Source organism: Chiloscyllium plagiosum, unplaced genomic scaffold (assembly GCF_037043375.1).
Source record: "Chiloscyllium plagiosum isolate Xiang-an unplaced genomic scaffold, Cpla_swu_hap1 HiC_scaffold_40, whole genome shotgun sequence".
Classification (NCBI taxonomy): Eukaryota; Metazoa; Chordata; class Chondrichthyes; order Orectolobiformes; family Hemiscylliidae; genus Chiloscyllium; species Chiloscyllium plagiosum.
Window position 1 is genome coordinate 15,849,205 of NW_028270178.1, and position 12,019 is coordinate 15,861,223.

General features: G+C 42.2%; 1 protein-coding gene across 1 annotated transcript; it reads left to right on the plus strand.

Moving 5' to 3' along the window:
- Nucleotides 1-89: 89 nt before the first annotated feature.
- Nucleotides 90-10,757, plus strand: LOC148138353 (putative G protein-coupled receptor 139). The gene is made up of 2 exons (XM_087981644.1): nucleotides 90-159; nucleotides 9,844-10,757. Exons 1-2 carry the CDS (start codon nucleotides 90-92, stop codon nucleotides 10,755-10,757), a joined length of 984 nt encoding a protein of 327 aa, XP_087837770.1.
- The last annotated feature ends 1,262 nt before the right edge of the window (nucleotides 10,758-12,019 follow it).

Below are 12,019 nucleotides of genomic sequence, written 5' to 3' on the forward strand. Positions count from 1 at the left end.
GTTGCTGTATAAATAAGGACTATTGAATCCCCCAAATGTGTTGCAAGTGAATGCAAAGATCTGGGTACATGTCCAACATTCTTCAGAGAATGGTGCAGCCGACAATTGTCCAGATAAAGATATTTTACTATCCAATTCTGGCAGCCTTCGGAATTCCTGGTAAGTCAGCAATATTCTGTTGGTTCATGCAGTCATTGAATTGTGACAGTTTCTGACAATAAGCTCAGCGAAGATCCCTTAGACACATCGGAAATAGGGCAAGAGGAGACGATTCAGTCCTTCAATTTGGATTGCATTTGTATCCAATTTGGTGTAGGTCGAGCAGGCAGGCAATAAAGCAACTGGAAAATTCTGAATTATTGCTAAAAGGATGAAGTATCAAAATAGGGAGGTGATGCTGCAACTATACAAGGCATTAGAGAGTCTGCACATGGATCACTGCTTAACATTTCGAACCCACTAACTGAGGAATTATGTCCTTCAATTGAAGAAAGGTCAGAAGTAGTTCACTAGATGGATGCCAGAGGGGTTTGTAATTAGTACCAAAACTGAGTAGTTGAATCAGATACTCTCTGGATTACAGAAGAATGAGGGGAGAACTAATAGAGGCATATCAGAAGTCAAACGGAATCAGCAGAGTAGTTGTCCACCAGATGTGTCCTTGCTGGCACAGTCGAGAAGAGAGCCCACAGTTTTAGGAGAAGGGGGAGCAGATTTAAAACCATATGCAAAGGACTTCCTTCCCTCAAAGAACCATGAATCTTTTAAATTCAGACCCATATTGCATAGTAGGTGTTGGGACAATGAGTAATTTTAGGGAAGGGTTAGAAAGATTTTGTAATGTGCAATGTACTGCAGGATTGTGGAGAGTGGGCCACAAAGTGAGACTGAGATGAGAACAGCTATGATGGTAAAAGAAAATGTTGGAACAGGATTGAGGGATTGAATGGCTTCCCCCACTCCTACTACGCACCTTCCAGGTTCTAATTACCTCATCGGCTTCACATCCTCTTAAATGTACGGTACCTGTAAGTGAAGTCTATATTCCAGCTGAGGCAGAAATAATGCCTTGCACACCATGAACGTAAACTGCTTGCAAATGTCCGCCTTGCGCATAGCAATTAACTGAGTTGACTCACAAATCACTCTCTTGACCTCTCCCACCAATGTCAGTGACATCTCCACCCAATTTCCTCTTCATCAGCATTCCATGACAATGCATTACTGAAACATATATGGCTACAATGTAAATTAATCAATTTGTTTTGTACCATTTTTCACAGACTGTTTTATTTCGAGAGTTTCATGTAAAAAATAATTTTGCAGTGCAACAGAGCGAACTACATCAGGTTATGGACGAGAGTGTAGTGCTGGAAAGGCACAGCAGGTCAGGCAACATCCGAGAAACAGGAAAGTCGATGCATCGGGCAAAAGCACTTCAACATGAGGTTATGTGCAGGGATAAAGTGATAGGCACAGAATGGATACTTTTTTGCAAAAGCATGTGAATTGACATTCTTTGAATGAGTTTTCGGGGATGAAGAATGGAGGTTTGGGCTATTAAATGTTCCTTCTGCAGAATGTGGGAGCTAAGGATCACCACTCGTGGCCCTGCTGACTGCATCTGCGTAAGTGAACCCAACTCAAGCTCCTCGAAACCCACATTAGCCAACTGTAGCTGGAATTGGATGAAGTTCAGTTCATTCAGGAGATGGAGTGGTTATTGAAAGGTTCCTCAGGAACAAGAAGGAAATAGATGGGTTACCATCAGGGGATGGAAAGGGAACCGGCAGGCAGTGCAGGGATTCCCTATGGTAGTTCCACTCAGAAACAACTACATCGTTTTGGACACTGTTGAGGGGGATGACCGACCATGGATAAGTAATAGGGCACAAGTCTCTGGTACAGAGTCTTTCCCTGTTGCTCTGAAGGGAAGTTTGAAAAGAAGCAGAACATTAGTCATTGGGGACTCCACGGTTAGAGGGACAGAGAGGAGGTTCTGTGGAAATGAGAGAGATTCACGGTTGGTGTGTTGCTTTCAGGGTTTGTGATGCCTCTGATCATGTTTTCGTGATCTTGAGGAGGAGGGGGAGCAGCCCCAAGTCGTGGTCCACAGAGGCAGCAACAACACTTGTAAGAAGAGATTTCGGGATTCAAGGCAGATTTTCAGGGATCTAGGGTGGAAGCTTAGAAGTCAGGCAAAGAGAGTTGTTATCTTTGGTTTTTCGCCCGTTCGACGTGCTCGTGAGACAAGGAACAGGGAGACAGAGAAGTTGAACACGTGGCGGCAGCAACGGTGCAGGAGGGAGTGTTTTGGATTTCTGGATAATTGGGTTTCTTTCCAGGGTAGGTGGGACCTCTACAAAAGGAATGGTCTTCACCTGAACCAGAAGGTACCAATATCCTGGGGGTAAATCTTCTAATGCTCTGCGGGTTGGTTTAAACAAGTTCTGCCGGGTAATGGGACCCCAAATTGTAGTATGAGAAAACAGGGGGTGATAAGTAGAGAGGTCCAAAATAATTTATCAAGGTCGGAAGAGGGCACCGGTAAGCAAGAAGTTAGATTGACGTCTGTCGACCCCAATGCCAGGAGCATGCATAATAAAATGGGTGAAATTGCAGCATGGATAGAAACCTGGAATTTCGATGTTGTGGCCGTTTCGGGGACGTGGGTAGATCAGAGGCAGGAATATTTGCTGCAGGTTCCAGAATTTTGAAGTTTTAGTAAGAACTGAGAAGATGCTAATAGAAGAGGGGGGATGTGTGGCATTGTTACTCAAGCACAGTTTACATTTGAAGAAAGTGCATTTGTGGACTGGTCTACTTATGTAGTATGGGCTGAGTTTATAAACAGGCAAGGAGAGGTCACCCTGTTGTTAGTTCTCTATTCGCCTGAGAAGTTCCAGAGATGTAGAGGAAAGGATAGCAAAGATGATTCTCGAAAGGAGCAAGAGTGACAGGGCAGTTATTTTGGGAACTTTAACTTTCAAGAATTGACTGGTAATATTACAGTTCAAGTACTTTAGATCGGTTAGTTTCTGTCCAAAGTGTTCAGGAGGGTTTCTGATTAGATTACATTAGATTACTTACAGTTAGCCCTTCGGCCCAACAAGTCCACACCGACCCTCCAAAGGGTAAGCCACCAAGACCCATTCCCCTACATTAACCCCTTCACCTAACACTACGGGCAATTTACCATGGCAAATTCACCTAACCTGCATATTTTTGGATTGTGCGAGGAAACCAGAGCACCCAGAGGAAACCCACGCAGACACGGGGAGAATGTGCAAACTCCACACAGATAGTTGCCTGAGGCGAGAATTGAACCTGGGTCTCTGCTGCTGTGAGGCAGCAGTGCTAACCATGTAGAGAGACCAACAAGGGGCGAGGCAACATTAGATTTAATTCTGGGTAATGAACCCAGCCAGGTGATAGAATTGGAGGGAGGTGAGCTTTTTGGTGATAGTGACCACAATTTGGTTATCTTTACTTTAGCAATGGAAAGGATTAATTGTATACTGCAGGGCAAGATTTAGAGCTGGGTGAAAGGCCATTAGGAAAGATTCACGATGCAAAAGATGGGGGCAAAAACTGGAACGGATGGACACGCTTATTCAAGGAACCGCTAATGCATGTCCTTGATATGTATGTACGTGTTAGCCGGGGGCGGGGCGGGGGGATGAGTGGTGGAGTTGTCGAGTGCAGGAACCGTGGTTTATGAAGGACATTGAATCTCTTGTAAAGAGGTAGAAGAAGGCTTTTGCGATGGCTCAATTAGGGAGCTTGAGAGTTACATATTAACCAGTAAAGATGTAAAGAAAGAGCTAAGGAGAGCCAAGAGGGGACATGAGAAATCGTTGGCGGTTAGGATGAAGGAAAACCCAAAGGCTTTCTATAGGTATTTCAGGAATAAACAAATGACAAGAGTAAGATTAGGGCCGAACAAGGATAGTAGTGGGATGTTGTGCGTAGAGTCAGAGGATATAGGGAAACAGCTAAAAGAGTATTGTTTTGTCAGCATTCACAACAGAAAAAAAAATGTGTCGAAGAAAATACTGAGATACAGGCTACTCGACTAGATGTGAGTGAGTCAAGATTAGATTGTGCTGGAAAAGCACAGCAAGTCAGGCATCATCTAAGGGGCAGGAAAATCGACATCTCAGGTGGTGAAGACATAAATGGGATAGGGATGGGGCTGGCGGGAATGTAGCTGAGTGAAATAGGTCGATGGAAGTGGGGGTAAAGATGATAGATCAAAGGGAGTGTGAAGCAGATAGGTTGGGAAGAAGATGGACAGGTTGGAAAGGTCATGAGGGCGGTGCTGAGCTGGAAGGTTAGAACTGGGGTAAGGTGGGGGGAGGGGAAATGAGGGCACTGACGAAGTCCACATTGATACCATGGGTTGGAAGAGTGCTGCGGCGGAAGATGAGGCATTTTTCATCGAGATGGTAAGGGAGTGGTGATGGAGGAGGTCCAGAACCTGCATGTCATTGTCAAACTGGGAGGGGGAGTTGAAATGTTCGGCCACAGGGTGGTGGGGAACGGTTTAATTTGTGCAGGTGATCCGGAGATGTTATATGAAGCACACTCCAAGTAGGCAGCCAGTGTCCCCAATGTAGAGGAGACCGCATTGGGAGCAACGGCGACAGTAAATGACTTGTGTGAAAGTGCACGTGAAACTTTTATGGATGTGGAAGGCTCCTGTGGGGCTTCAGAAGTAGATGAGGAGGGAGGTGTGGGCACAGGTTTTGCAATTCTTGCGGTGACAGGGGAAGGTACTGGGAGGGGATGGTGGGTTTTTAGGGGACGTGAGCCTGATCAGGTAATATTTAAGAGAACAGACTTTGTGGAAAGCAGTAGGTATGGGAAGGGAAATATATCTCTGGTGCTGGGTTCAGTTTGTAGATGATGGAAATGTTGACAGATGATGCGATTTATGCGGAGGTTGGAGGGGTGGAAGGTGAGGACCAGGGCGGTTCTCTCCGAGTTGCAGTTGGAGGGGACAGGTTCGAGGGCAGAGGTGCAGAACGTGGATAAGATGCACTGAAGGGCATCTTCAACCATGTGGAAGGGGAAATTGCTGTCTTGAAAGAAGGAGGCCATCTGGTGTAATCTGTGGTGGAACTGGTCCTTCTGGGAGCAGATGTGGTGGAGGCAGAATAATTGGGAATAAGGGATAGCATTTTTACTGGAAGCAGGATGAGAGGAGGTGTAATCCGGGTCGCTGTGGGAGTCGGTGGTCTTGTAAAAAAGGTCAGTGTTGTGTTGGTCACCGGTTTTGTAGATGGAGAGGTTCAGGAAGGGGAGGGAGTTATCAGAGATGGTCCAGGTGAATCTAAGTTTGGTGTGGAATGTGTTGGTGAAGTTGCTGAATTGTTCAACCTCCTCATAGGAGCACGATGTGACGTCGATGCAGTCATCAATGCAACGGAGGAAGTTGTGGGGAGTGGTGCCATTATAACACCAGAAAATGGACTGTTCTACACAGCTGATGAAGAGACAGGCATAGCTGGGGCCCATGCGGGAACCCATGGCTACTGCTTTTGTCTGGAGGACGTGGAATGATTTGAAGGAGAAATTATTGAGGATGAGGAACACTTAGCCATACAAATAAGAGTGTGAGTGGAAGGTTACTGGTGGTGACGTCAGGAGAGGAAGTTTTTATACGTAGCCGACAAATGGCGAGATGGGATTGAGGTTCCAAAGGGGGAGGCATTAGCAATTCTGTAAAGTGTGAAAATAAATAAGTCCCCTGGTCCAAATTGGTTTATATTACAATTCTCTGGAAAGCCAGGGAGGAGATTTCTGAGCCTTTGACTTTGATGTTTATGTCTTCTTTGCCTGCAGAAATAGCACCAGAAGACTGGAAGTTTGGAAATGTTGTTCCCTTCTTTAAGAAGGGGAGTAAAGACAACCCTGATAGTTATAGACCAGTGAGCCTTACTTCGGTTGTGGGTAAAGTGTTTGAAAAATTTATCAGAGATAGGATTTATAATCATCTGGAAAGAAATAAGCTGATTAGGGATTTTCAACACAGTTTTGTAAAGGGTAGATCGTGCCTCACAAACCTTATTGCGTAAATTGGCGATGAGATCAAACAGGTAGATGAGGATAAAGCGAAATTCAGTTAGGCGTTTGATAAAACTGCCCACAGTACGCTATTGCACAAAACACGGAGGCATGGGATTGAGGGCGATTTCGTGGTTTGGATCCGAAATTGGCTACTTGAAAGAACACAGAGCGTGTTAGTTGATGGGAAATGTTTATCCCGGAGCACAGTTACCAGTGGAGCACTGCACGGATCTGTTTTCGGTCCACTGTTGTTGGTCAGTTTTTTTAAAAAAAAATAACCTGGATGAGGACTTGGAAGGATGGGTTAGTAACTTTGCTTATTACACTAAGGTCGATATAGTTTTGGACAGTGCAGAAGAATGTTGGAAGTTGGAGAAGGACATGTATAAGCTGCAGAGCTGGTCTAAGAGGTGGAAAATGGAGTTCAATGTGGACAAATGTGAGGTTATTCACTTTGAAAGGAGCAACAGGAATACAGGGTCTTGGGCAAAAATGTTAAGTTTCTTGGCGGTGGTTCAGCGGAGGGATCTCAGTCTGCATGTACATACATCACTGAAGGTTGCAACTCAATTTGATTGGTTTGTAAAGAAGACATATAATATGTTCACTTTTATTGGTAGAGGGATGGAGTTTCGGAACCATGAGGTCATGGTGCAGCTGTACAAATCTCTGCTGCGGCCGCACATGGTCTATTGTGTACAATTCTGGTCACTACATTATTGGAAGGATGTGGATGCTTTGGAAAGGGTTCAGAGGCGATTAACTCAGATGTTTCCTGATTTGGAGGGAAGGTCTTTCGTGTAAAGGCTGAGATACTTGTGGCTGTTTCCGTGAAAGAAAAGGTTGGAGGCGACTTAATGAGACATATAAGAAAATCAGAGGGTTAGGAGAACAGTCAGTGCTATTTTTCCTTGGATGGTGATGGCTCGCACGAGTGGGTCAAAAGTTTAAATGGAGGGGTGACAGATATAGGACAGATGTCAGAGGTAGTTTGTTTCCTCAGAGAGTACTAGGGGCGGGGAATGCACGACCTGCATCAGTTTTAGACTCTCCAAACTTAACGGGATTTAAATTATCATTGAATAGACATATGGACGAAAGTGGAATAGTGTAGGTTAGATGGGCTTCTGATTGGTTTCACAGATCGGTGCAACATCGAGGCTGAAGGCCCTGTACTGCACTGTAATGTTCTATGTTCTAAGTAGTATAGATAAAATTAATACACCATTTACAATGTGTAGGAAATAAAGCAAAAATACTCGGAGAGATATTTTCAAAATCCGTAACGTTTCAGGATCTGTTGATACTACTATTAGGAAAGGTAAAACGAAACTTAACTTTGACAGTCGGCACTTTGAAACAAAAAAATGTGATGATAATGCCCAGCCATTTCCCATTAGGATGGGAATGAGGATTGTTTATAATTTGGGGAAACCGACGGATATATGATGTCAAGTATGTGTCAGTGAAGTCGGTCAGTGAGTTATTTAATGTATCATGGATCATGGAAAAATGGGAGATGAATAAACGATTAACACAAGACCTCATGCAAATATTGAAGATGAGGAGGAGTTTTGATATAAACAGAAGAAACCAATTATTTTTGCTGACATTTTAGAAAAAGAAACCTAAAACGATTGAAATTAATTAGTTTAAAATCCTGTTTTACAATAAGACATGAGATGACAGGTGATAGTTTAACCTGAGAAACACCTTGTCTCAGATGAGAGAAGCGGATCTGAAGGAGAGTCCTTCATGGAAACCTCAGTCAAATACACTTTGCTCATCACTCAGCAGACACAAACCAAATGCCTCCTCAATAAATTATGGTGAATTAAATTCACTTCAGTTTCACTCGCCACATTTGTATCCTATTACGACCTGCAAATATCTTTTATATTTGAAACCAGACAGTGGTGTGAATTCTGTTGATAGAATGATTTCTATACGGGAGTCACAATTGGAGATTAGACTGATGGTTCGGCACTGGAACGAATTATACCATCCAGATTATTGACTTTTCCTCTTCCATCAGCAGAATGAATTGCAAAATTCTCACTCGCTATTGACTCATATGTAGCAAACAATGGAAGATGAAATATTTGAATATTTTATATTGCCTGGTGTGTTTGCATTTGTAAGTCACAACATCTTCTCTAAGACTAGCTTCGTCATGTTAACAAAAAGATCTCTCTCAGATCAGGATTAACTTCTTAAATTTCAATCGAAATTAATTGTCTTGCGTGATGGAACTACAGAATCATTTTTCACCAACTGATAGAGCTATAGTGTTGGACAGCATGGAACCTAACCTTTGAGTCTAAGTCGTCCATGCATATCAGATGTTCAATATCTCAGTGGTCTCATTTGACAGCAGTTGACATATATCCCTCTAAACCCTACCTATTCATATAGGCATTCAGGTGTCTTTTAAATGTTTTAATTGTACCAGTCTCCACCACCTCCTCTGGCAGCTCATTCTGTACAAACTCCATTCTCTGCATGAAAAAGTTGCCGCTAAGTTCCCTGTTATTTTTTTCCCTTCTTCACTCTCAATCTGTGCCCTATAGTTTTGGAATCTGCTACCCTGAGTAAATTACCTTGCCTATTCGCATGATTTTATAAATCCCTGTAAGGTCATCCCTCAACCTCCAATGCTACAGTGAAAATAGTCATATTCTATGCATTCTGTCCCTTCAGCGGAAAACTTCCAACCTGAGCAATATCCTCATACATCTCTTATTAGTTTTCACATTGCAGGCTTCTAAGAATATATATTTGATCCTAAAATCTGATATTCTGTTTTGTGCATCTCTGCTATCTTGTTATTGAAGTCGAGGTCAGGATCTGAATTAGTGTTTGGACCATTTGTTGAAGAAGTATTGTGCCTGTTAAAGCAACAACACAAAGTTGTTTGCTTCCTGATTGTCCACTTATTTCAACGTTTTTAAAGTTCAGAGAATCGAAACATAGTTCTACGAATCAAATGAATAGTCTTTGGAGCCGACAGTATGTTTTCTGCATGTATCGGCATCATCTGAAATCAAGAAATCTGCAATCTCCTGTGACAGTGATGATCTAGATTGTCGAAGCAGCGAAAGCAAGGTGACCATTAAATCGCATTTAATGTGTTTTTCTTTGTCACTTATTCCTTAATGTGCCTGTTTGTCTGTCTGTCTTGTTGTCAGAGTACCATCTCTAATCCTAGAGTACTGGAGTTAAAACTGAACCATTAGTTAGATTAGATTGCTGCTGAAAAATTGCTATACTTAGGTTAATATATTGTTAAAAAATGTTAAGTCTTTTGTTTGATGTATAGACTTCTATATGGTGTTGGTTATTCACAAAGTCTATGTCTGGCGATTAAAAGAGTCTGTTTAGGAACTATTGCAATCAATGTTGTAAGCTACTCAGCATTTTAATTTTCCTGCATAGTAAATGCAAGTACCTGTAGAGGGAAATGGATTTGATTTGGTTGTCAGTCTTTGTATCTGAATAAATGTAATCTATTCTAAGGGCAACTTCATTCATGCATTTTCAATAAGTTGAAAGAAATTCAATGGATTATGCTGGAAACAAGCCAACATATCAGTCCCTCCATTCTTTGTATTCAGTGATTTTTTTATCCCATGGTGCATGTTCCATTACTCAGATGAAAAAAGACATTGCATGGAATTCTGTGTTGCAAATGATTCCACATTTCGTCCCAACATTTGTAGACTTTTGTTGTGATTGATTCAAATTTATGACATTTGCTCATTTAAATTCCAGCAAACTTGATGACAGTGATAATTCTCTCCAGGGGAAATTGCGGCCTTTCCAGTTGCACCTCTGCCTATATGATCGCCATGGCAACAGCAGCATTACTCGTCTTAATCTTCAATATAACTGTGTTTCATATTCTCAGTGATCACTTTCCAAATTCCTTCCTTTCCTACACTGGTTTTTGTAAGTTCCTTAATTATATGAGCTCAGCCAACCTGGGCTTGACAGTGTGGTCCACAATCGTGTTCACATTTGATCGATATGTAGCTATATGTTGTGAGAGGCTGAAAAGAAAATATTGCAGAGTGAGGACAGCGGCTGCAGTTATAATGATCACGACTGCCCTGGTTTACCTGGAGAACATACCCTTTTTGTTGGCATATGAACCTCAGAGGGTAATTGATCAGTTAGAGTGGGGTTGTCAGGCTAAGTTGAAATTTTTCACTTCGCCATTGGGTACAGCATTCTCCTGGTTACAAACTCTTTTAGTTATTTGGCTTCCATTTTCTTTGTTATTCACATTTAATTGCTTGACCATCAGACGAATTGTGCTCGCTAATAGATCTCGCAGAACTGTCCGGCGACACAATAGTGAGAATCAAAAAGACCCAGAGATGGAAGGTCGAAGGAGGTCCATTATTTTACTCTTCACTATATCGGGAAGTTTTATTCTTCTCTGGCTGACAGTTGCTGTGAGCTTCTTATCAACAAGGATAACGAATACTACACATTATCGAGGTGATTATACAGCTCCTGCCTACATTGCCACTGAAACAGGCTACCTGCTCATGTATTTGAGTTCATGCAGTAACGTGTGTATTTATACAGCCACACAAAGTAAATTCAGGGAAGAACTGAAGGAAGTGATGACATTTCCTTGGCCATTAATTCTGGTGTTGTTCAATCGAAAGAAAATGTAACGGAAAGTAAACACTACGTCGAACACCTTTGTATTCCTCTGCCTCCGAAAGTTCTGTTGAGTAGAAATAAAGTCTCTTACATTTTAATTTCTCTATTGACAAACTGAATACTTCAAGAAAGAGTGAGAAGTGTTCAGTTATTTACATTTCGCATGAATGATGTTTCGTAAGTTACTCATATCAATGAAATAAAACAAGTAAACTTTATTACCGTGTGTGGGCACCATTCAAGTCATCTTGACGTGAAGGGGGAGGATCTACTCTAATAAACCCAGACCCTCAGATTTCATATCAATTCATTGCTCTTTCAAGCTGAAATTACCAAGAAGCCCTGCTGTCTCAATCCTGCCCCCTGTCTGCAGCGCAGTGAATCTGAGAGTCATCTCAACCAACGTGGGAGGAGCTGATGGTCCTCTGGGACGATGGTGAATTAGTGATGAAAGAGTGTTTTGTTAAAGAGTGCATGAGGCTGGGAGCAATTCAGATGAATATTCTGATATGGAAGAGAGATTCCTAGAGATAATAATGAGTACAACAGACAATTCAATTCAAAGTGAACAATTGCAAGAATCATGGTTCCTGCAGCAGATTTTGTCAGCGAGATGCACGATCATGGCAAGGTGACTTGAATGGGTGCCCATGCATTGAAGGTTTTGCAGAAAAGGTTGTTGTAACATTACACAAACAGATGCAGGGACTATTTAGGCATAACAGTTATTGGACTATAAAGAAAATGGCCCGAGTTTGGAAAACTGAGGACCTCATATCAAAGTTAGGGGCTATTCAGTAAGTGAACAGCTCTGAAAGTTCAATCCCGAGTATGCCATGCGTTATATTGACTTCAGATTTAAGATTCTCAGGAGAACTGTCAATGTGATTATTTGATCTTGCTGGAGTGGTGGAAACATAAACATTCTCTCTGCAAACACATTGGAGATGCCCTTGCTTGTATTCTTTTGGCATCACAAATATAATGTGAGACAGTAGATTGCATCAGGATTCTCCATGGTAAAACGCACTTTTCAATTTGTCAGCGATACTTTTCCATGTTCTCAGGTGAAGGCCCAGAGTTGTTTTACTTAAACAATTCATTTCTCAGATCGTGCTTTCAAGATCCTTGAAGGGGAGGGGGAGCAGCCCCAAGTCGTGGTCACATACGCACTAATGACATAGGTATGAAAAAGAATGGGGATTTCAAGCAGAAATTCGGTAGCGAGGGTGGAAATTTGGAGTGAGAACAAACAGAGTGGTTTTCTATGGTT